Here is a 25,841-nt window from a genome sequence, read left to right on the forward strand (position 1 = left end):
CCCCAAGTGAACAGAAAGGAAATGCCGACGTGCATCCTACAGCTCATTTCATTCTCGGGTGTGCTGCTGCACCAGGAGCGTGTGTGTGTGTGTGTGTGTGTGTGTGTGTGTGTGTGTGTGTGCGTGCGTATGCGTGTGTGTGTGTGCGTGTGTGTGTGCGTGTGTGTGTGCGTGTGTGTGCGCGTGTGTGTGCGTGTGTGTGCGTGTGTGTGTGTATGTGTGCGTGTGTGTGTGTATGTGTGCGTGTGTGTGTGTGTGTGTGCGTGCGTGTGCGTGTGTGTGTGTGACAGGCAAGAGAGCTCCAGGTTATTCACCAGGAAATGATAAGAATGCCCAGGACATTTGATGCCAGGAACATCAACACAACACTTATCCACTGCTGGTGGAAACAGAAACTAGTGCAGCCACCACAGAAATGAGTATGGAGGGTCCTCAAAAGGCTAAAGAGAGTGCTGTCACATGACTAGGTTTGAGCAAATACATAAAGGACTCTATATCTTACCACAGAGATATTTGCACATATTATTTATTAATTCTGTATTTGCAATAGCAAGGAAATCGAATTAGGCTGGATGTCCATCAACAGAGGCACGGATAATGAAATGTGGCATATATCCACAATGGAATTATACAAAGAAAATAGAATTATGAATCATTTGCAGAGAAACAAGTACAAATAGAAAGTACTGTATTAAGTGAGGTAATTTAATCTCAAAAAAATAAAAATTCCAAGCTGTCTTTCATATGCAGATCCTAACTTTTAACGACTATATGTATTTAAATAAAGAGATGTAACAGTGGGTATAAATTATGAAATTATATAGGAGACTATGAGAAGAGGACAAGGTGTTGAGAAGGGAGGAAAGGAGGAGAAAGATCCTCTGTTATCTGAAGATGGAAAGGAAGCTACTGAGTGTGGGAGGTATAAGGAAGGAGAGGAAGAAGAAGGAAAAGAAGAGTGAAGAGAAGCAATAAAAACAATTTTTTTAAAAAATGCCCTAGTTAAACTAATTTTCAATATGCTAATATAAATTATATGTAAATGTAGTGTAAGTATAGGTTGCATTTACACCTTATAGAACTAATATGTATATTATATATTTAGGATACATAAATTTATATATTTAAAGCATAGACCTTTCCATCTATGTTATATAAGAAGCATCAAGAATTGTAGACTAATGTCTTTACTGTAATTTGAAAATGCAAACGGAGCGAGGTGGCTCTGACGCCACACCCATAGATATATTTCTGACATTGCCTGCTGCCTTTGGGCAGAGATGTAAATGGGAGTGAGTTCGGGAAGAAAAAATGGAAACTGGAAAAATAAGACTATCGTAGCTGGTAGTGGGAATAAAATACACCAGCATCTCCTGCCTCTCTGGGTCCCGGATCTGCTTTGCCGGGCCCCTCCCCATACTCTGACCTTCCATCAGAATAGTCTGATCTCAGGCTCGCAGCGGGCAGGAAATCGTGAAAGGCCGAGAGCCCTCACAATCTGAGGCACGCACACTCTCAGAATAGGAAACCCAGAAGCCTGTAAACTACAGTTCCCAGAGAGCCTTGGGGGCAGGGCAGTTGGACAGCCAATGAGCACTCCCTCTCTAGGCGTGGACAGCCGGCCACCACTTCCTGGTGACAGGCCGGGTGTACCCCTTGAGCTGAGCTGCCCGACTGCCTGACCACCTGCAGAGCACTTTGAAAGTCTGGCATCACGGGTTTCATAGGAAGACCAGGAGGCCGAAGTCTACCCAGGCCTGAACGGCAAGTTCTAAAGTTGTTATAATTATTCACAGAGCATGGGTGGTACTCATATGGGTCGAGACCCCTTTGGGTCGCATATCAGATATTTGCATTATGACTCATAATAGAAGCTAAATTACAGTTATGAAGTAGCATCGAAAATAATTTTACGGTTGGGGGTCACCACAGCATGAGGAACTTAGAGAATTGCAGCATTATGAAGGGTGAGCATCACTTGTACAAGGGATGCTTGGCTCAAATCCTCTGGGTGACAGTCACCGTCAGGATTCATTCTACCAGTGAAAATTTGAGTAACTCTTTTAGATTGTCTAAAACTCTATTTCCTAACAGTAAAATGAGGGTGCTTGCTTAAAAGGTTGTCAGGGTTAAGTAGGTATCTTCACAGAGAACTGTTACAATTGTATTTCCCTCAGGGGAACCAGTACTCTGTCCCCAACAGGGAAAGTCCTAAAGGGCGCAGTTAATGGTGCAGGGAGTGACTCAGTCTGTGGTAGCTGAGGAAAACTCTCCCAATGGCCCCAAATGTCCAGCCTCGTTAGGTTGTGCATCTGTGTTGTCCAGCGGAGTTCTAGCATGCTGGAAAGAACAGGGGAAAGGGCCTCCAGGAGCCATCAAGGACAAACTATCAACTTCGTTTTGGTCAGACTAAGAAGCCAGCCCTGAGCACAGTTCAGAATTCTATAGCGGCAAGGAGCCTTCCACTGTACAGAGCCCCAAGAAGAAGGGGCCCGTGTCCTCTGCTCTGAAGTGCTACTGCCTCATGGGTCAGGCGACTACCAGAACAAGCCTCCTGGGCCTTTTCTGAGCTGCTGTTTTCTTTCTCTAAGTTCCTCCCCACGCCACCCCCTATCAGTCCAAAGAACGACTCCACCCTGAATTCTGCCCGATCTCTGGTGCCTTAGGAGTTTGGTTTCCACCGCTTGATTGCTTAATGTTGGTGCCGCCCTGGAGGCAGAGAGGCCGTCAGTTCTGAGCGGTTTCATTTGAGTTGGGCTGTGTGCTTTCTAAGTATTTTGTGATTGCTCTGGGCAAGGAGTGTACTCACCAGCTTCTTAACAGCTCCAACCCTCCCTGTTTCATTATAGCTAATCACTCTTTAGCCTGGGCTGCAGCCGTTTAATCAGGTAAGTTCTGTCCTGCGACTTTTGAGAAGCCACCGCAGTGCATGCTTCCAGTCGGAAGTCTTGGAGTCTCTGGACCATCTTCTTTAGTTAATTGAGTGTATTTCCTTTGCATTTTTGTCTTTTCTAGAACTGCATGGGATCTAATGCCTCTGGCTTACTTTCTCAATTGCTATCTGCTCAAATGAGCTATTTAATTTGAATATCCCTACATGGATCTTTCGATAGTTCCAGTGTGACAGTACTGGACCAGATTTTTCCAGTTCTGGTCTTTTTTTTTTTTTTTTTTTTGGTTTTTCAAGACAGGGTTTTCTGTGGTTTTGGAGCCTATCCTGGAACTAGCTCTTGTAGACCAGGCTGGTCTTGAACTCACAGAGATCCGCCTGCCTCTGCCTCCCAAGTGTTGGGATTAAAGGCGTGCGCCACCACCGCCCGGCTCAGTTCTGGTCTTTTGTAGTCTTCAGGTATCATTTTTGATTTTGTTTGTTTGTGTGTTTGTTTGTTTGCTTGTTTTGATGTGGGTTTCAGGCTGGCCTTGTACTCCGTGGCTCTGAACTTGTATTTCTCATCCTCTTATCTCTACTTCATGAGTGGTGGCATCACAGACCACAGACATAGACTACACCTCGTTTATGCCATGCTGGGGATGCAGCCAAGGGCTTCGTGCATTCTAGGCAAGCACTCAACCAGCTGTGCTATACTTCTAGCCCATCATTTTTACTTTATTTTCTGCAGATGGGTGTTTTTTCTGCATGCATATTTGTGCACCATGTACATGCCTGGTACCTGCGAAGGCCAGAAGAGGGTATCAGATACCCTAGGACTGGAATTGGGGGTGATTATGCATGGCTAAGTTGGTGCTGGGAACTGAACCTGGATCCTCTGGAGGAGCAGTCAGTGGACTTTACCATTTAGCCATCTCTCCTGCTCCAATATTTTACTTCTCTGTTCCCTAAAAGACAACGAGGCTTGCCAGCAGTCACAGTGACCACCCCTTCGCAGCAGGCCTTTGCTGTTCTCCCTGCGATGGAGAGGAAGGACTTCATTGGGATTGTTTATAGTTACTGCTCTTCTCACTTCTGTAAGGTTTGAGATCTTTGCACACCTGTCCCCACCCCCTTCACGAAGTCCTCACCGTGCGGTGTGTGAGGACAGTAGCTTCCCTCACTACCTTGGAGATGGAGTTTTCATTACTTCCCCTCCAAACACGCCTGTGGAACATTCTGGTGCCGGACGGAGAACTCCCTTCTTATGAAGTGCTCTCTATCTTTGCTGCATGCTCAGGCGGGTCTCTTTCCCTCTGCATTTCACGAATGCAATGACAATGTGTTGCAGTGTTGGACTCTAGCGTCCAAACACCGAGAAGGAGTCGCCCCCAGAGACCATCTCACACACCACAGCCGATGCAAAAGCATGAGGATTTTATTAATTCTGTCATGACAGGGTCCCCCAGCATTTGGGAAGCCGAGGGACATTGAATAGCTGGTACAGTCAACTTTTAAAGGGGTCACAGAAGCAAGGGAGGTTGTTCTTTGACTATTCTGATTGGCTTATTTGAAAGGGCTATTATCAATAATTCACTGGAGAGCTGTTGCCAGATCAGATGAGGTAAGAGGTCATTTTGACCCCGTTTCCCAGGGGACCGAACCAAAGCATACGTATATGGGTAATTGTTCAGGAACTGAGTACGTGCGAGTGTAGCTGTTAGGTCCTTGGTCCCAGGGGAGGAGGGGAAGCACTATGGCACAGAGGCTGAGAGGATTCAGAATTGTCAAAAATGGCTTCAGGATTGTCTTAAAGTCTTACAGCACCACCACACTTTTCCAGAGTTGTGTCCTTCTTGTTTATCAGGGCACAGCTTCTTCTTTTTTCTTTTCCATTCCCAACATGCCTGTGTTTCTCCTCACATATACTTTCTGCCCCACTTTCCCTTCTCCTCCCCCATGGTATGAAGGGGCTTGTTTTCTCTCTTCTGCTTCTCTCTGCTCTGGTACCGAGTTGTCTTTCCCTTTCTCCTTCCCCATAGTATGACGGGGCTTGTTTCCTCTCTTCTGCCTCTCGTCTGCTCTGGTACCGAGTTGTCATTTATCGGCCTTCAGTGTGACTATAAAGCATCTCTTAGACATGAGATGCTATGGTCTTAAAGATGCATGTGCTAAATCTGTGGTCTGAAGCCTGCTCTGCCCCTGGGAGATGGTAGAGCCTTGCGGGCAACTTCACAGTCAGTTGCAAGTGTGGGACCCACCCTTGAGCAAGATCCTGAAACCTCCACCTTCCTCTTTCTCTGATTTCCTTCCCTAATGCTGTTCCTCCAAATGCTGCTTTTGATGAAGCGTGGTCTCCTGTCGGGCCCAAACACAGTGGGCATAAGGGATCATCGGCTCAAAACTAGGCTATAAATTAAAGCATCCTTTAGTTTTAATTGCTTACCTCAGATATTTTGTTGCAGGAGATGTAACTGACTAAGAGCAAATGAATTTGAGGGTTGAGGATTCGCTGCTGCTACTGTGTCAGTGTGTTTCAGAGGCCTTGGGATTTGTCTCATGAGTTTCAGGGAGTTTAGAGATGCCTTCTAGACAATGCCAAGAGATCGCCACGCAGATCTTAACATGTGACCATTGTGGTCTCAGAAGAGCCAATTACAGATGGAAATGTGGGCAGTGATATGCTCCCGGGGCTTCAGATAGGAAGGAAGGATCTACTGGGATTAGACTAGCCACCCAGGTCACGCCATGTCAGATGATCCCCTGAGGCTGTGTGTTAGGGTGAGTTTGGAGCTGACTGGATTACTCACTAGATGGAGAAGATTGCAAGGCAACACAGACTTCAGGAAGTGACATAGATGTCATGAGTGATTGCAGCCGGACAGTGGACCTGAGCTCAGTGAGAAACAAAGCTGCAAGTTGTGGAAAACTTGTAATTTGGCCATGACAGGTGCATATATGAAGTTTTATGAATAAGAGGTACAGTTCTGGGGGGTCTCATAAAAATTCACTGGGACAATAAAAAAGATACCTTGGGGACATGCCTGGAAAGAGCTAGATCACCATCCCTTTAATCTCAAAGTTGTAAGGCTGAAAAATTGCCTCTAATATTTTCTAGGGCAGAATCTTTTGATAAGAAAGGACGTCTTGGGAAGTCTTTCTGTCTTTGTGTTTCTCTGGAACCTTCTTAGATGACCTCATGATTTTTTAAAGTGCTAACAACGGAATCTCAGTCTCTCCATGGGTCTAATGGGCACCAGTGGCAGACCTTAGTGTCTTGAGGTGATTCTGGTCTTTCAAATAAAAATGTAAGAATGTGGGCTAGCAAGACCGCTGAGTGGGTGGCGTGGGGTGTCTGCCACCAGGCCTAATGATCTGAGTTCCATACCCAGAAACCCCATGGTAAAAGGAAAGAACGGGTTCTCTTAGGTTGTCCTCTGAGTTCCACAGGCGCGCGCGCTCACACACACACACACACACACACTCACACACACACACACACACACACACACACACACAGAGAGAGAGAGAGAGAGAGAGAGAGAGAGAGAGAGAGAGAGAGAGAGAGAGAGAGGTTTAAAAATAAAAATAGCAGAGGCACAGGCATAAAGATTTTGACTCAGATTTCCAAGGAAGTACTGGGAGGTTGGGCAGTGTGTGGAAGGGGAGGACCAGTGTAAGCAGAGCCTGGCAGACTTCCTCTTAGATCTACTGGAAGGAAGCTTGGCTGCACAGGGCACCCAGGAACTTGGAGAAGCTGCACTGTAAATTCCCCCGTGAGAGGAAGCTGCAGTATGCAGCAGAGCTGCTTCGGGAGAAGCTGGCATGGGCCAGAGGGTAAGACCATGGGCGTGGGGTTTGTCAAGTCCGAGGAGCCCACATCCTGGACATGGAGATGTACTGCAAGGGAAAGTTACCACTGAGTCTTAGGGCACCTGTTTGAAATTGGCTCTACTTTGTAAAATTGTCTTGTTTTCCTATTCTTTGCACAGTATTGTAACTTTGCAAAGAATGACTAAAATGTTAATGAACAGAATCAACGATTCCAGTAAAAGGAGACCAGGAGGCAGGAACACTGCTCTAGATGTCCTGACCAGTATTATTTCTTTAGTTTTCTGAAACCTCTGGAAACATCTGGTCCTAAAAACACCTGCGAGTCAATGCTGCTCTGGAGTTGGAAGAAGAATGTCTGACTTGCAGAAAATAATATTTGCCAAGAATATTACAGGACAGATTATAGGTCAGGGCCCAGGATATGAGGGTCATCTGTAACCAAAGGGTTAGATAAGCCGAAGAAAAAAAATCCCCGAATGGCCAAAATGACCATCAAGTAGCTATGCATGACTGTGTGGCTTTTCTGTTGAAATAACTTAAAAAGTGAAGCAAATCAACTACTGCAGGGAAATTGGACAAGGGAGTGTAAATGCTGGTCACAGTACCTCAATCCATGGTATTTACTTAGTTTTCAAACTCTCTGGTGGGTCTTGTGGTCTTTGCATCTCATTGGTGGGGAAACCATTGTACTCCCAGAATGTGCTCTTTCTGTCCTCTAATCAAAAGACAGCACAGTGTTTAAAATTCAGGAAAGCAAATGCTTTTCTAAAGGCTAGCCTGTCTTTAAAAACCGGATTTCCTGCCCAGGAGTCAGCTGTCGACACTTGTGATTGACTGCTCACGGAGGGCTTACTCTCTGCTCTACGGTAATGTTGGTCTCCTTTGGTTTCATAGTTCCTTAGTATTGCCCTATATCCTTCCTTTGGAAAGAGAACACTAACTCTGGGTCGATATTTATTAACATGTAACTCCTTTAAGATTTCACAGTAGCTCCCAGCTCAGCAGCCTGGACTCTCGGGAGAGAATTCTGACTTGGACTTCTGAGTGATACTGGACAGTTAAGCTTTAGAGGTCTTGGGCATGGAGAAGATAAATTTTGACTTTTAAGAGAAGCCGAGGGAAGAACACTGTGGTGTGAATAAGGACTGTAGGTGCATTCTATAGGTTTTATGGCAGCTCCTGCTCGGATTTGAAGGTCACAGACCTTTCAAGCCATGGAGGGTGCACTCTTGATGAGGCTCATCAGAGGTTGCTCCTGTCCTGTCTCTCTCTTTGCTTCCCAGAGTGAAGAGATTAAGCAATTTTGTGCACTGCACGATCTTGCCATGTTGTCTTTTGCCACCACAGATTCAAAGCAATAGGGCCATGGGTGAAGTCCAAAGTGCTAAAGAAAGTTACCTCACCCTCTTGCTTAAGTCTGGGTTGATTTGGCTCGCGTTCATTGTGTGGATGCAGAGACCAGAGATTGACCTCAGGTGTCTTCTTCAGCCACCATTGACCTCTGTTTTAGGGACAGGGTCTCTCACTAGACCTGGAGTTCACTGTTTGGTTAGGGTGACTGGCCAGTGAACACCAGGAATCCATCTATCCCCAGGCCCTACCCCACCCCGCCCCATAACTGAGGTTACAGATCCATCCTCAGTGCTCTGGATTTGTACTCGGGTCCGTGCTTATGCTATGTGGCCAGCGCCTTATAGACTAAACCGTCTCTTTGCCCCAAACACGGTATTTTATTGGGTTATGTTTAACTTTTAGTTATTAAGATTCTGTACGGTCAAATACCTGTAAGGAAGTTCTTTCTGTTGTTCCATTTCCTCTTCTAATGGTTCCAATACTTGTCTTTCTAGGTCTGGAACTTTCTTTGTGTGTCTGTCTTGTCTTCCTCCCCCAGTAACAAGGTGTCTTTTCCTCTGTTTGTCATTATGGCCATATATCTGTCTCTCCACTCTATGCATACTTCTCAAGTCTGCTGCAGCTGGTGTGACGTCTGATGGTTGCTAGTCTCGGACTCCTCAGTCTTGCCAGAGGAAGGGAAAGACAATGACATGGACAAGAGACTTTTTTGTGGAGATTCTCTGTGTAAGTGGTTACTTTTATATTCTCCACCTCTATGAATAGATTACTTTGTTTTTCTGCTCCAGCATTTCCAAATATAATCATGTCCTGCAGGAAGGTCAGGCGCTGTGGCTGCTTACTGGTGTTGGTGTATCCTTGCTGTCCCACGGCAACTGGGCATCTGGTTGGCTGGTAGATGACTCATGACTTCGCGACCTCACAACTTAGAGACTGTCATGGTGCTATCAGCTCCCATAATAATCCTTTGGATAAATGTCCTTGTGTATATCATATGCCCCCTTCACTATTTTGCCCACTCCCTCTGTTCAAAATATTTAGGGATTTTTTTTTTTCAGAACTTGTATTCCATATTAAACTACCATTTTGTTCTTAAGGAGAACTCTGTTGGGGCTGGAGAAATGGCTCAGCAATAACAGCATTCTTATAGAGACCCTGGGTTCAGTTCCCAGCACCCACATCAGGTGGCTCACAACCAGGGGATTTGATGCCCTTTTTTGTCTCTGTAGCAGCCTGTGGGCATGCGGTACACACAAACTGAAGAAGGCCCACACAGACACATAGAGGGAAAAGATGGGGTTTTTAAAAGAAAAACCATTATATATATTTGAAGCTATTTTTACTTATTTCTACAGTTTTCACAAGAAGAAGAAACATCCTACGACGCCTGAGCTAAACCTGACAATCAGCCCACATTAAGCTTACCAGGACAGGTATGAAGAGCATGATAACTCTCAGCAGGCTCCCCTTACTGTGTTCCTTCCACAAGCGTTTAGTCTTCTCATGTTAATGATGAAGTGGAAAAGAAGGAGTCGGCTGCTTCACGGAGATGCTGCAAGGCATCATGTGGATTCATCCGTGTTTCCCTTATGAGTTTCTTGGCAACTAGTTTATAAGTGTTTTCAGCATTTCATTTTAAATCTCAGCTTCAATGATAGGTAATTAAAATATGCTTGGACACAGGCTACCCAAAGTATGGATTGATTACAAGATGTCACTAGTATCAAGGTCCCTAGCAAATTTCATTCTGATGGAGCTTCAATCAATACAGATTGGCATTTTATCTTACAGGAGACTTTTGTTAATGTCATGGAAGATGGGGGGGGGAGAAGGGAGTGGGGAAGAAGGGGTAGACAGGGATAGGGATGATGAAAGTCTTAAATATAAAGATCACACATATAAAGAAATATAATTTTCTAGTACAAAGCATGCTAGCTAACTACGCTTTCCCATTTGGTTCAATCTTCCTCTCTCTTCCTAACATACTTAGTGCAGATTCTGGGATAGGGGCCAGGGAGAGTTTAGGATGTTCTGACAAACACCACTTGTTCTTTCTAGGCCTGAATAATAGAATTTAGAGGATGTCCAAATGCCAAAGAAGGGTGATGGTAAAACCAGGGAGAGAAGGTGTGAACCTCAGAGTGTGGGAAGGGTAGCTGCGTGACAAAGGGAAATGCTGTGACCATGTGACAGATGAAGGCTTCAGTGATCACCACTGAACCAGGGCCAGGCCGTGTGTACCGTGTCCTTCCCGAGGGTACTATATTGCAAAGGGTTTCACTCAGGACCTGTGTTCTTCGCTCCTATTCAGAGTCTCATCAAAGTAAAGCTCTTGGGTGGCAGGTTACCACCTGAACGGACTGATGGAAGTGGGATGGTAGGGAGTCCGCGTCACCTGACAGCTCATAGCATTAGCACCTACTTCTTCATTTCCCTTCCACAGTCTTTGTTGCTGTTGCTTTTCCCCCATCACTTCAGTAGATTTTGCCCTGCTACAGGACATTAGCCTCTCACTAACATCTCACTGATGCATTTAATGGGCATGTCATGAGTCAGACACTGGTACATGAGTGTCATTGTTTTGAATTAGCACTATTGACTGCATTTTCATTGATCATGGTTCAGAAAACTGATTTTGAGTGCATCAAATATTGTCACGGAGTAACACTCCTTTAAGCCTTCTGTGACTTATACTCTCATCTCATTTTCAGCGGAGCTCAGCAGGTCCCCACGAGCCATAAAGTCATTGATAAGAGCGAGAGCTCATCTCAGTCCACTCTTCTCACACATCTTCCAGTCAACCTGGCTTTCTAGAACATTCACCGAAGACTCTCTATTCCTTCTGCTAGGAACCACCTTCCTCACACATACCCACAGTCTCTTTGTATAGCATCCTTCATGTGTGAGTGAGGCTTGCTTTGTCCACATTATTTCAGAGAAAAGCTTTCCCTGTTCCTCTTTCTTATTTTAGTTATTCTGTGGACAGTTACCACATTGTTTTATAAAAGTAAATTTACTCAGCCGGGCAGTGGTGGCTCATGCCTTTAATCCCAGCACTCGGGAGGCAGAGGCAGGCGGATCTCTGTGAGTTTGAGACCAACCTGGTCTACAAGAGCTAGTTCCAGGACAGGTTCCATAGCTACAGAGAAACCCTGTCTCAAAAAAACCAAAACCAAAAAAAAAATTACTCAGTTCACTTTATGTATATTATTTTAATGCCCACTAAAATGCAAAGTTTTAGAGGGCAAGGAAACACTAGATCAATAGTGGGCAGCTCAGTAAACCACTTGCTGAATGAAGGAGTGAGTCGGTCCATCAGTGCAAATCTTTGAGTAGGTAGCTTTGTGCATAACATTCAGTTAAATGGAGTGGTGGAGCGAATCACTCGGCATGGCCACTGTGTTCTCTGCTGCACAATTCTCCATGTTCATGAATGTCCTAGTTAGGATTTTTATTGCTGTGAAGAGACACCATGACCATAGCAACTCTTACAAAGAAAACATTTCGTTGAGATGGTATCTTACAGTTCCAGAGGTTCAGCCCATTGTCATCATGATAGGGAGCATGGCAGCATGCAGGCAGATGTGGTGCTGGCTACATCTTGACCAGAAGGCAACAGGAAATCAACTGACTGTCATGTGGAAGGAAGTTTGAGAAATAGATCTCAAAGCCTGCCCCCACCGTGACATACTTCCACCGACAAGGCCACACTTCTTGATATTGCCACTCCATGTGGGGGTAATTTTCTTTCAAACCACCACAGTGAATAACTGTTTAGAAGTTTATTTTTATAGGGTGCCAGCAGCAATGTCTACCATACCACCAAGGAGACCACATCTAAACTGTTAGACTTTTGACTGCTCATTTAATCTGACTTTCTAACTTCAAAATCTTGAAAACACAATAAATAGCAAAGCTCCTTCAAGGGTCACTGGGAATATTTGATGACCTGCAGATAAAAGCCAGCAATGCAGTAGAAACAATATGATTATTGATGAGACATGTACAGGCATTGTTCATACATGCATATTAATAGTACATTCTAGTTACGGTTAGCTGACTCCAGGACATCCACAAGGAACGGCTGTAATGTTTGTTTGGTTTCATGTTGTTTGCCTTAGGGGACCATGGACATCGCAGCATATTTTGAAAGGATTGGTTATGAGAACTCAGCGAATAAACTGGACTTGGACACACTAACTGAAGTTCTTCAGCACCAGATGCGAACAGTTCCTTTTGAGAATCTTAGCATGCATAGTGGAGAAGCCATGAATTTGGACTTAGAGACCACATTTGACCGCATAGTGAGGAAGAAGCGGGGCGGGTGGTGTCTCCAGGTTAATCATCTCCTTTACTGGGCTCTGACCGAAATGGGCTTTGAAACCACAATGTTGGGGGGCTACGTTTACATAGTTCCAGTCAATAAATACAGCAAAGAAATGATTCACCTCCTAGTCCAGGTGACCATCAGCGACAGGAACTACATCGTTGATGCGGCCTTTGGAGGCTCCTGCCAGATGTGGGAGCCTCTAGAATTAGCATCAGGGAAGGATCAGCCTCAGGTGCCTGCCATCTTCCGTTTGACAGAAGAGAATGGAACCTGGTACTTGGACCAAATCAGAAGAGAGCAGTGTGTCCCAAACCAAGAATTTGTTAACTCCGACCTCCTTGAGAAGAGCGAATATCGGAAAGTCTACTCTTTCACTCTGAAGCCGCGCACTATTGAGGACTTTGAATATGTAAATACCTACCTCCAGACGTCATCAACATCCGTGTTTGTACACACTTCATTTTGTTCTTTGCAGACCCCAGAAGGTGTCTGTTGTTTAATAGGCTCTACCTTTGCAAGCAGGAAATTCAGCTATAAGGACAATGTAGATCTGGTGGAGTTTAAAAATGTAAATGAGGAAGAAATAGAAGACGTACTGAAAGCTGCATTTGGTGTTTCTTTGGAGAGAAAGCTTGTACCCAAAAATGGTGACCTGTCTTTTACTATTTAGGGTGAAGCGCAAAATTGGATTTCATTACTATTTCATCTTCTTCAACATTTGAAACGTATGCAGATGTATCCAAAACAGTCTTTATAGGATCATCACTGAACTTGATATTGATCAACTAATGATTTGTATCTTTTATTTCCTACATTTTATGAAAAGAAATCTTGGTCCTGTCATTTTACCATAAAAATATAATCAGTTATAATTAAATAAAATTTTAATGAATACAATCACAATCCTTTTCAAGATTAATCATACAAAAAATTCTTAATGAAGATGTGGTTACCTTGGGAGCCATATTCACTTGCAAGAGAAAACCTTCAAACATTATGTTATAGTTGAACTCACATAAAACTTTTACTAGTAGTTCAGTATGAATAAACACAACTGTTAAATTCAGCGAGAATAAATCTGATGACCAAGGTATACAAGAAGCCACCTTCACAACTTAGGATCAGAATAAAGCAAGCAAGAGTGAGTCATCAGTTCAGTTCCAGGCAACTTCCTAGTCCCCAAGACAAAACTCTAGCCAGTGCATGGGGCTCTATGAGTAACTGCCAAGATAATGGCATGGCGTAGAATTTCTTCCAGGGTTAATTTTGTGGCACATGTCTGTTTGTATTTGATACTTTTTTTTAAAGCTATGGGAACACTGATATTTGGAATTAGGTGATTTATAAAATATATGTTACTTGGAACACATTGTTTATGAAGTATATTGATTGCTAACTCTATTAAAGTAGTGTTGGCTAATATCATCTGAGTCAAAGGTTTCTTGGAAATACTGGGATATGATAAGCAATATGCCATCTGTAAGGCATGTATTCCTTTCCTCCTTGTCTAATATCCCTACTCCCTTCTCCTCCACTTTAGCTCAAGAGAAGCAAGCAAACACACACGGCTCTTAGTGGACCTCAGAGTTCAATCCCTGAGCACATTACTGGGTAGAACTTTGGATCTGATTCAAGAAATAAAACTAATTAGAGGCATATATATTCTGTCCCTGACAAAAAGAAGACAAATGTAGGGCTAGAATTAGTCTATAGGCCCACTACACTATAAGCCAAGAGTTTGGTTTACAGCACTACCACACAAAATTATTTTGCTCTGGGATTTGGCAATTATTTCTAAGTCTTTCCCTCTTTCTTTTCTTCACTCCTGTTAAAATTCTGTTCATATTTTGAGCTGCCTACGGCGTGCTTGATGAGAACAGACGCCAGACATCAGAGGTGTACAGTCTGGCTTGTGCCCCCGAATCTGAACCTTTAACTTCTCTGTACCATGCTTTCTGGCTGGTTTCTCTAAGAGTGTCATGTTGGAATCCAGCCTCTATTCAGGCCACCGTGCTTGCAGCAACCTTCACTCCATAGCGACGGCTACTGATTGACAGGCTCCTTTATGTGAGCCCTTAGCTAACAGGCGGTCCCAGCACAAGTTAACATCAAGAGAAGCATTGGCTTTGGCACTATAGATGTTATACATCCTCCTCCCCACACCCTTCCTAGACTCCTGCTTGGGAATCAGAGATCCTGGCTGCAGGCTCTTGCTGAGAACGTCTCCCATCCTCTATCACATAGATTCTTGTTCTCTTCAGAGACCCCACCATGCTGCCTGTCCCTGGAGCTGAGGCCTGAAGTCTCCTTGGAGCCCTCCTGCCCCTTGGTCTATATACCCATGATGCTAATAACTCTTCCAATAAACCCATTACTCCCCAGTAATCCAGCCCAGGGTGCTCTTGAATACTCCTCTCCATGCAGATTTCACTGCCAGGGCTCTGGCTAACACGGGAGAATCCAGCATCCTTCAGTCTTCAACTGGTCATGATCATATTAAGGTTAACAGAAAAGCATGGGCCAGGATATTACCAAATATACAGGTTATATTGCCACAAGGATGGATGTATTTTGTTTTGTTTTGTCTTTGGGGACTGGTCGTACGTAGCCCAAGCTGGCCTTGAACTTGCCACGTAACTCAGGATGGCCTTGAGTTTTTGATTGTCCTACCTTCTCTTCCCAAGTGCTAGGACTAGGCAGCGGCCACAGCATAGCAATTTTTCTGTTTTTGTTTTGGTTGGTTGCTTGTAGCAATATAATAGTTGGGAAGTGCTAGTGCAGGAATAAAAATAAATAAGCTGTTTGCAAACAAATCGTTGTCATCAACAAAGGAAGCGAAATCCCTCAGAAGCACACTGAGAGGCATTGCATGCCTCAGAGTGACCCTGCTGAGCAGAAACAAAGTGGAGTTATGGGTTCTGTAACTCACCCCTCCTCCTCAAGCCCCGCCCCCAGAAGCTTAAATTTAAAATCTATTCTGTTTACCCAGAATATATGAATAGTGTGAGCCAAAGGGATAACACAGAGGATTGATACTGAAGGGTCTTTAAAATACAGTGGACAGGGGAAACAGCTAAGAAGTAGCAAGCATTTTCTACCATTATCATTATAAATCAAAGACCGCTGAAATACAACACGTGCCCTGTGTACAACACAGGTATGGACACACGTCATATACATTCCACAGTGCCTTTGCGAGAGAAGCAGAAGGACCTGAAGGTGAGAGGTGAAAGAAAGAAAAAGGGAAACATATCAATAGAAGGGGATTCCTTTACTGGGAGTGTGAATGAGATGTGGCCATCGCTTCCTCCTCTGTGTCCTGCATCTGCTTTGCCTGCGCCCTTCTCAAGCTTTGACCTCCCACAGGCTCCGACAGAGTGTGAACTCTAAGAAATACCAAGACCCTTCACAAGATAGCTCCCCACTTTTCAAACTCGAGAGTTTGCCGGGGGCAGTGAGGCCTTACAACTACATTTCCCAGAGATCCTTGGCCTGGCTATCGCCAGGCATAGGAGGACGGATCAACTTGGACAGCCAATAAAAGCACTTCCTCTGCAGACCTCTCAGCCTGCTTCCTGGTCTTCCTGGCCGCGGTCCTAGTAGCTGGGTAAGTGGGTTCTCCCAGATAGACTTGGAGATCGGGGTTCCCTCCTCTCCTAAGAGGAAGACCAGGAGAAAACAGCATAACTCAGCCGTGAATTTCCAATCCTGAGGTTGTTGAGGAAGGTTGGGTGGCACAGACTTGGAACCCATGTTATAAATACTTTGTAGCACACAGGTGATTCTAACAATGTTTTGTTCAAGTGGGTGACAGCCACAGCAGTTTCTTTTAGAGAGATTTCAAGAGCCATTTAGTACTATTTCCTTATTAGTCACGAACACACGAGTAGTGCTACTCAAAGGGTTTGTGAGAGATAAAGAGGTGTGTGGACCACTTAAGAACTCTTTAATTGAATCCCCTTGGATAATTTTAACGATGCTGACCACTGCATGTCTAGGGGGGTTAAGGAGGAATTTTTGTCATGCTTGAAGAAGGGCTCGTCTGGAGGGTCTTTTAGGAGCTGTCAATAACGTCAGAAATTAACTACTTCCTGTGAACCCAGACTGAGTTGTTACCTCTGAACAAGACTGTAAGATTACACAGCAGCGAGGCGCCAGCATCTGCAAACGTCCAGGATTATTGGCCTCTAGCTGTGAACTCTGTTCTATACTGTGGGCACAATGTCAACAACATTGCTTGGCTCTTTTCTGATAAGGGCTCTTCCCTCTCTCTAGCCCCTCCTTTGACTGCCTCAGGCAACTGACTCCACCCTGTCTTTCAAAAAGAGAAAAAAGAAAAAAATATGCCAACTTTTTTTAAAGCTACCTACCACAGACTAACTCTATGGTTATGCCGTGTTCACCTGTGGCCCTCGTTTCTCTTTCCCTTTGGTTTTGTTTTCCTGGAGGCTCCCCTACCTTTGCCTAGCTGCTGGTGGCCTGTACTAGAAGCCAGGGGTGCCAGGTATGTTTGCTATAACCTAAGGGCAGGTAGCTGGTGCTCTTTGCACACGTCCAGGTCAAGGACAACAAGTGTAGTCTCTTCCATCCATTTAATCAAAGATTATTTATTTATTTATTTATTGCTTGTGGTTGTCAGTAGAGTTGGATGTTGTAGACTTCATAGCAAAAATGAAAGAGAAAAAGGATTTGGAGGGGGTGGCCTACACATCCAAAATTGCAAGCAATTCATTCGTTTTCATCATAGCTCTTCATTGAGTATTGCTGGTAATCCATGCAGTGAATGTAGCGTCCCCTCCATGGTATCTCCTGCTTCCAGCATTACAATATGCTACTCATATCTCCTTCTGGATTAATCTCTAGCTTTTCTTTGTTGGCCTCTTGCTCACAAGTCCATCGTGGGAAGAATAAGGAGTTCTCTTACTAAAACAATTGAAAATCACTCCTTTATTAGAAAGATGCAGCGCTAAAGCAACAAGAGTTCTCTACACCAACCTGTTCTCTGGTGGGGGGTGGGGGGACAGGATGTCTAAAAAGGACAACTTGTGAGGGGTGTGCCGTGCTGTGTCATTTAGGGACAAATGACAGCAGCTGGTATAACTATCGCATATGGATCCTTTGACTAAATAAATATCCCTGTGATCTGCAGTCCTGTGGCAGCAGACCCTCTAGAAGTTCCTTACCTTATGCATGCTAACCTTCTTATACATAGTTCCATGGAACAAACTTGAAGATAGCCAAATGGAAATTCCCTCAAACCAGATGCTGGGGCAAAGTTACACGTACGAGGAAACTGCTAGGGACAGGCAGCTCTGCCTATGTTTATAACTCTTAGTTTGTCCACACAAGAGCAAGGAAGCTGTGCAGAGTCCCCGTGCCAATGTGTCCTTGGCCCAGAGCTGGGAGGACATTTATTTAGGTTTGCCATTTACACCTTTTAACAAAAGAAGCAAGAAAGCCCCAGAAGCCATTGAGGAGTCCCCTAATAAAATACAGGGTGCAGGGCTTTATGTAAATATAAGCATACAAGCCATGCCACAGATATGCAGGAAGTGGTAAAAAGAATCTGCAGATCTAAGTGAATTACTGATGATCCTTCCTCACAACCTCACCTTGATTTTAAATCTTCTCCAAGCTCTTGTGCCCTCTTTGGGGGCATAAGCATGCCATGTTCTTTATTCTTCAGTGCACATGGTAGACAGAAGTATGTGTAAGGGCTTCATGTGAATCATGCTGTGTTCAAAACATTATTCTGTTATTACCATTATTATTACCCATCTGCCTGTCTTTCAGCAAGTGCCTTTACCTATGGGGCCATCTCACCAGCCATATTTTCTTATGTGTATTTTTCTCATTTTAGGTAAGGAGTGCAATCCTACTCTGCCCTTCCCTGTTGCATACATTTCTGCCTTGTATATTAATACATTATCTAGGTTAGGGATTCATTCTTTAAGGTTTGGATACAAACTGTCCCCATAAATAGCTCAGATATTGAAGGCTGAACCCCAGCTGCTGGTGCTATTCGGCAGTGATTTACTTGTGAGGATGCTCACCTCCACAATGGACCGAGCTCATGCCGAGTGTGCTCTTAGGAAGCAGGACCTCATTGGAGCAAGTGCCACTGGAGGTACTGCCATAAGGGTCTCTCTTGTCACTCTTTCCTTCCTCTTTGCCTCTGCTTTTTGACCACCATGAGGTGAGCATGTTTGCCTTACCACATAGTACTTCAGTCTCAATACAAACCCATGGTAATGAAGCCAGTTCTGCACAGACTGGTGCCTCTGAAACTGCCATCCAAAACAGAGCTTTCTTCCATCGGGTTGTTTGCTTGCTGTTTAATCACGGCAACAGAAAATAGCTAACCATCCGCTACAGAGCCTCAGTATGGCCTTTAGACTGGGTGGCTCCAGTGTTTGTGGTTCGTGGGATAAACAATAAACAATAAACAAAGCCAGAGACTTTGCCATCAGAAGCTTCCAACCCATCTCTGAGGGCTCTCTACCTTGACTCCTCAAACACGACCTTTGTTCTTGTCAGAGAGAGTATTAGAAAAGATTTCACTAGCCACAACCCATGGGAACACTGAACTGGTTGAGGTCTGTGCTGTCTAACATAGGAATTGTCAACTCACATTAGCTATTGCAAAATCAGATATTCCTAGGTTGACTTTGTAATGGTTCATCGGGTCTTCCTGGTTCTGGTCAGTTTTACGTTGAGCTTAATGATTGACTTACATCTATTTCTCTATCAGACAAAGTGGCTTGATCTGGAACCACAATGTGTTCTCTGCTCCTCCCTGTATGAAAGGAGCCGATGATTACAGCATCCCAGCTTGCTGCCCTCTCTATTTCTTGGCTTTCCTTTTCACTTACCCCTCCACTGGCCGGGAAGGAGGAAGCACTTTACCAGGATAGCTCACAGTTGTTTGTCCAGTCCTTTCCCGTTTGAGATTGTCTCCGAGTGCCTGGAGACTTTCTCGTTCAGTGGAATGTGAAGAGAACACCAAGCACAACTTGCGTGCCCCGTCAGTATTTTGTAGACACGGTTCTATTATTTTACCTTTGCTTGCTTCTGTGGAACATTCTCTTGCCAAGCTGATATCTTCCCGATGAGGAACTATTTATTTCTCTGACAGATGCTTGAATGGCTCTTCATAATTTTAGATTTCAAACGTTTAAATAGATATAGTCACATGTCATGTACATAGAATTCAGTTTTTCCTGGAATGTTATCTCACTTCTCTTTCTGATGTGATTCCTGCAGTATTTTCATACGCACACATCTTACATCATATATTTTTTCTATTCTAATTTTACACTTTCCATTTCAGAAACTTTGGTTGCTCTTTGTGTCTATGAGCATTTAACTTCATTGTTCCATTAGTCTTGACCATCAAGCTATCTTTCTGCATTCTCGGTGTGTTATTATGTTCTATCTATAGAGTACTTTTGATCATAATTAATGTAATATCTGGCTTTATGTCTTTAATAAGTCTAAGTTTGAGGTGTTTCTTTGCATAAACCACATTGTTCAGTCTATGAAGAACTTGTAGTCCTTTTTCCCACTAGTTCTCCCGGACGTGCACGTCACATCTCTTCCGCTGGTGCCAGCCTCATGGTATATTTTCATTTGTTGTTTCACTTTATTTAATCATGCGTGTGGAACTTTGCATGTGGAACTCTAAATTTCCTCCTTGAATCCAGTTTGACTGGTGAAGTGTCTTTCCAGAATCGGGTTTGGACTTCATATCAGAAGAGGCGAGAGAATCAAATGTGACAGGAGATTGCTTGGTGACATGTCTTCCACAAGGAAGTTGTCGCTCTGTAGCACGAATTCTAATTGGTCTTAATAATAAAAACCTGGAGTCAGATATCAGGGGGTGCAAACTGAAAGATCAGAGAAGCAGAGCAGCCAGCCGTTAGAGCTCTTACCTCTACAAAATCCTCAGACTAAAAAGAGACAGAGCTCCCCTCTCCTCCCACCTTATATTCCTCTCTATGCACAGCCATATAACTTCCTGTCTGTCTGTACAGACCTCCAGACCTCTATGGTTAACTAGTGGCTAGCTCCACCTTCTGATCTTCAGACAACTTTGTTAGTATACAAACAGGATATCACCATATCCCTCTCCTTCTCCGATGGCAACCACATTAAGACTGTCACTGTCTTTCTTGCCCCTGGTCCCCTGCCGTAGCTGTCACCTCAAGGAAGGCCACTGTACAAACTGTAATCAGGGACATCAAACAGGCTTCATTTCTCTTTGCTGTTCCTATGCCAACTAATGGTGTGCATTGCTGGTTCCGAACCCTGTACTTAGGAGAACATCCAGATACTTCTGGAAGTCCCAGGCTGAGAACCTATCATGGTACTACTATCTTTCAACATCACACTTTCTACAGGCTTCCCTACGTAGCTCAGAGGTTTACTTCAATGTAGTTCATAATCTATGCTACAAACAACTACCCCTTTCTTTAAAGAAAAGTAATACCAATTTAGCATTTTACATTTACTTGGGGATTGTATACCATAATGTATGGGGCTGAAAATTTGTGGGAGCTGGTTTTCTCTATCCATCTTCCAAGTTATGAGGATCAAATTCAGGTTTTCAAGCTTAGAGTCAAGTGCTCTCCTCTCTGTAAGCCGTCCTCCCAGCCCATGTTATAGTTCATTTTTAAACTTTCCTTTCTAGAGTTTGTACCAAGAAGAAGAAACATTCTGATACTGTCTGAATTAAAGCCAACAGCCTACTTTGAACTGATACATATAAAAAAGCATTTTCTAAGAAATCTCAAAGGATCTAAGTATGTTCTCCCACCTTATCTAAGTCCTGTCTACACTGATGATCAGGCTGAAGCAAGTGTCTGTCCTTCCACGGGGACTCTGCTAGCCTGCGTGTAAAACTAATCACATTTTCCACACATCTCCTTTCCTACCAACTCCACTCCAGGAACTCACAAGATTTTACCTTGTGCCCAGCTTCACCAGTATACAACTGAAATATATTTAGTCACAATTATACCCAGGTATGATTTGTTTACAACATATAGCTAGTGTTGAGCTCCTAGCAAAAGCTGACTTAACTATAATGAACCTATAGCTACTAAATCTGAATTCCAACTCAAAACTTGGTCTTGAAACCAAACACAAAATCTGGCTGTTACTTATTGCGCAGTTTCTGCTATCTCACTGTGATGCCTGTAATGGTTTCCAAGTGTTTGCTCCAGTCCCATCCTCCGTGCAGGATCCTCTCCCCCTTCTTCCCCAGTCCTGGGGAAGCAACAGTCAGCTAGCTGCCCAGTCATGCCTTAGCCACCACCCAGTCTGCTCGCTTCCCCCATAGATTCCATACAAATCCGAGCAAGGAGGCAAACAGGTGCTGCGGACATCTAACTAAATTCTGTTTGTTCTTTCTGGGTGTTAGATGTTTAATGCTTATGTAAGTGGTACCATGACAACTGTGTACCATGGTGCACAGTTCTGATTCTGTAGGCAACTGTGCAGAAGCCTATTTTAATGGATTCTGAGTGGAATCTTTTTGTTACTTGCCCTCGTCTGGCTCTTTTTACTTGGCGCCTGTACTGAGCATAGCCAGGAAAGGCCACAGAGCACCCTACCTCTAAGCAGTTTATTGTCTGCCTCAACACTTAGCCTGTATTTGAAGGAAATGAGAAAACATTCTTCCTGGCACACAGAGAGTATTCTACACTTGTCCAGGTGTTATGAACATTGATCGTGTGTCGGTTCATTTAATAGGACAAAATAAACATAATCGTTGTAAGCATTGTCTGTATTTATAAACTGAAAATGAGTTTTGACTGTACTTATTCCACTTTAGTAGTAATATTTGTTTTGGATTGTTTTCCTTGCCTTAGCGAACCATGGATATTGAAGCATACTTTGAACGAATTGGTTATCAGAACTCTAGGAACAAACTGGACTTGCAAACGTTAACTGAAATCCTTCAGCACCAGATACGAGCTGTTCCCTTTGAGAACTTGAACATCCATTGTGGGGAACCCATGGAGCTGAGCTTAGAGGCCATCTTTGATCAAATTGTAAGGAAGAAGAGGGGTGGGTGGTGTCTCCAGGTTAATCATCTCCTGTACTGGGCTCTGACTAAAATGGGCTTTGAAACTACGATGTTGGGAGGCTACGTCTTTAACGCTCCAGCTAATAAGTACAGCACTGGAATGATTCACCTTCTGGTCCAGGTGACCATCAGTGACAGGAACTATATTGTTGATGCTGGATTTGGTCGTTCTTACCAGATGTGGGAACCTCTAGAATTAGCATCTGGGAAGGATCAGCCTCAGGTGCCTGCCATCTTCCGTTTGACGGAAGAGAATGGAACCTGGTACTTGGACCAAATCAGAAGAGAGCAGTATATTCCAAACCAAGAATTTGTTAACTCCGACCTCCTTGAGAAGAACGAGTATCGGAAAATCTACTCTTTCACTCTGGAGCCGCGCACTATTGAGGACTTCGAGTCCATGAATATCTACCTCCAGACGTCGCCAGCATCTGTGTTTACAAGCAAGTCATTTTGTTCCTTGCAGACCCCAGAGGGGGTTCACTGTTTGGTGGGCTCCACCCTCACCTATAGGAGATTCAGTTATAAGGACAACATAGATCTTGTAGAATTTAAGAGTCTGAAGGAGGAAGAAATAGAAGACGTACTGAAAACTATATTTGGCGTTTCTTTAGAGAAAAAACTTGTTCCCAAGCATGGTGATAGATTTTTTACCATTTAGAATAAGCAGCAGTAAAAGTTTTTGGTGACACTCCATGTAATTGAACGTTTTATGATAAATTTCAAACAGATATGCAGTATATGTAATCACTTGAGTCTTTCTGCATCCATCCAACAGCTTCTCAGTTATCGGTAGCTAACAATCTGTTGTACCCTCGACTTCTGTGTTCTAATTAGCAACAGTTGTGCCTTAGATAAACCTCATATCCTGCCACTGTGCAATGCTCTACTCCTATATCCTAATGGAAGAAAACCCTAGACATTTTGTCTATAAAACATCAGCACTTCTGGTTGCATGACTTTTGAATGAAACAGCTAGAAATCAGCCATTCAAAGAGCACGTTACTGTTGACATGAACATACTGGTGTCCATGCTGATGGGTGCTAGAGAATTCTCGACATTGCTTATTGCTAATTTACATGGAATTTGTACTAATAGATGAATAAAAGAATAGTGAGAGAAACATTGCCATTAAATTCGAACAGCATCTATCCAATATCTAATTTTTATGAGATGTTACCTTATAATTTAGGATTTGGATGCAGCAAAGAAGAATGGGTGCTAATGTTTGTTCCAAATACATTTAAGACTATATAGTCTATCAACATATGACTTCGGCCAACACCTAGAGAGATATGATTAGGACCCAAGAGAACCAGTCACACAGCTAATAATTTCTTTCTGTGTTGTTTTTTATCCAGTCCTTTTAATATGATTTTTCTTACTCTGGGAACAAATAACGATATTTAGAAATTTGAGCTTCTGTATTTTTGAAATGTATGACTAACATAATTAATATAAATGATGTAATATATATCTAAAACATTTTCAAAGAGATCTATTAAAACATGTTTACTAATGTGGTGTAAATGGAGAGCTTTATCTGGAGGAGCTGGGATACAACGGAGACTGGTGTCTTCTCCAGGGGAGTCTTCTCTTTATTTTCCTCCTCAATCATGCTGATACTCTTTACTGCTGATTTGACTAGATTTGTGATCACATAGAGGAATTCTAGGCTCTCCTGTGAGTATTTTTAGAAACATTTAACTGAAGAGGAAAGACCCAGCTGGTAAAGGATTGTGGGTGGCTCCATGCCCTTGTTTAGGTCCCTGACTTGGAAAGTTGACTTTCCTATAGCTCACGTTCTCTCTTGTGTTTCCTAGTATCAGGGCTAGAATGTAAAATCCATACTTCTTCTGAGACTAGTTTTTTCTCTTCAACTATGATGATCAAGAAAATGTAAAGTCAGAAGCAATATTAGAATAGAGGAAAATTCTTTAAGCAGGTTTCCACATGGATATTTTATGTAGTGACAGAGACATACAGGGAGGATACATTCCTAGGCAGAGAATGAAAGAAGCCTGACCTGAGTAAAAATGAATAATAAAATTATGCTTCAGTTAATGATGCTTTCCCGCCTCCCTTCCTTAGCTGTGTTTGCTTCCACTGTTCTCTTTGCCAGTGCCAAGTCTTTCTGGTTCTTCTGAACAGAAAAGAATCTCACACATTGATCAAGACCTTTCCGCTAACACAGCACACTAAGCCAATCAAAATGTGGCCCATTGAGAACAAAAAGGTTTTAGAACACTCTCAGTGAAGTTATTTGTACAACGAACTACCTAACCCTAGTCCAGTTGCTTTTCCTTAAAGCTTTCTACTATATGGGGAAAACAAAAATGTATCAAAAGATACAAATAGCTATAATATTTAGCAATCAGGACTTGAGTGCGGACTGCACAGTGTTAGTTTCTACCAAATGAAGTTTAAATAAAGAAATAAAGGAGAATCTCAACAAAATGTGTAGCCAGATATTTTATGATAGTCCTCCATTCTCCTTGGTTACCCAAACTGTTGTCTGTCCTTCTGCTAGAGCCATGAGATTAGGATATGCTGTCTTCTGCCAGAGTTTCTGGACTAATAAGGTAGAAGAAGCCTGATCACAGGCATATGTCTAGAACAGTTCCCAATAATGAATGTGTACATCAATTCCTTCTGTCTTTAAGATAGAGCCAAGTGAAGTTTATGTCCTGCTCTGCACTATGCAGGTAGAAGAACTGTGACAAATGCCAGTATCCCTTTAGTTCTCTTAAGGGTTCACCTTTCAATTCTGGAGAAGAAACCACAGGCAGTAGGTTATGGCATAGCTACACCTGCATTTTCAATGGTGTAGGACCACTGAGGATGAAAAGCCCTGGAGCAGCCAAAGCAGTTCTATAAGTGATATTCATAGTAATGTATCTACATTGAAAGAGAAGAAAATATCAACGAAATAATCTAACACTATATTCTCGGGTGCTGGAAAAGCAAGAGCTATCTAACTTCAAAGTTAATAGAAGGGGGATATAAAATGAGAGCAGACAATCATTGCATAATAACAGAGCAATAGAAAAGATCAGCCATAGACTTTGGAAAAGTTTAATGTACCGAGAAACTATTAACTAGACTACATAGGAATTTAAAAAGTACTAAAACCTGACAGAGGTGGAGAGGCCTTATAACTAATATCAACTACAAAGGTTTCTAAGAGATTATCATGAACAATGAATGAGACAACTAAGGAAAAGATACGTTTGTAGTGTTGTGGGAGAGAGATGCTTGGTTGTTCCCAGTCGCTTGGCTAGCTTAGCCCCAAAATAATCACACAGAAACTGTATTAATTAAATCACTGCTTGGTCCATTAGCTCTATCTTCTTATTGGATAACT

The 25,841-nt window shown here is 43.3% G+C and overlaps 2 protein-coding genes across 7 annotated transcripts; both read left to right on the forward strand.

The window, feature by feature from the left end:
* The first annotated feature begins 1,610 nt into the window (after positions 1-1,610).
* Positions 1,611-13,808, forward strand: LOC142857860 (arylamine N-acetyltransferase 1). 6 transcript variants are annotated; one of them, XM_075986903.1, is made up of 5 exons: positions 1,611-1,709; positions 2,381-2,888; positions 8,551-8,782; positions 9,412-9,489; positions 12,178-13,808. In XM_075986903.1, the coding sequence occupies exon 5, from the start codon at positions 12,184-12,186 to the stop codon at positions 13,054-13,056; it is 873 nt and encodes a 290-aa protein (XP_075843018.1). In that variant the 5' UTR covers positions 1,611-1,709; positions 2,381-2,888; positions 8,551-8,782; positions 9,412-9,489; positions 12,178-12,183; the 3' UTR covers positions 13,057-13,808. The 6 variants fall into 6 exon arrangements, with proteins under 6 accessions (XP_075843018.1, XP_075843019.1, XP_075843017.1 ...); XM_075986904.1 differs by having other exon boundaries at positions 1,613-1,709; positions 8,669-8,782; XM_075986902.1 differs by lacking the exon at positions 2,381-2,888 and having other exon boundaries at positions 1,630-1,764.
* A 2,103-nt stretch (positions 13,809-15,911) lies between these two features.
* On the forward strand, positions 15,912-24,481 carry LOC142857861 (arylamine N-acetyltransferase 2). Its single transcript, XM_075986907.1, has 2 exons — positions 15,912-15,993; positions 22,259-24,481. The coding sequence occupies exon 2, from the start codon at positions 22,265-22,267 to the stop codon at positions 23,135-23,137; it is 873 nt and encodes a 290-aa protein (XP_075843022.1). The 5' UTR covers positions 15,912-15,993; positions 22,259-22,264; the 3' UTR covers positions 23,138-24,481.
* The last annotated feature ends 1,360 nt before the right edge of the window (positions 24,482-25,841 follow it).

The sequence above is a fragment of the Microtus pennsylvanicus genome, chromosome 9 (genome assembly GCF_037038515.1).
Source record: "Microtus pennsylvanicus isolate mMicPen1 chromosome 9, mMicPen1.hap1, whole genome shotgun sequence".
In the NCBI taxonomy this organism is placed as follows: Eukaryota; Metazoa; Chordata; class Mammalia; order Rodentia; family Cricetidae; genus Microtus; species Microtus pennsylvanicus.

Bases quoted from the DNA above. Each gene is read 5' to 3' on its own strand.
- LOC142857860 (XM_075986903.1), top strand. From the start codon at position 12,184: ATGGACATCGCAGCATATTTTGAAAGGATTGGTTATGAGAACTCAGCG.
- LOC142857861 (XM_075986907.1), top strand. From the start codon at position 22,265: ATGGATATTGAAGCATACTTTGAACGAATTGGTTATCAGAACTCTAGG.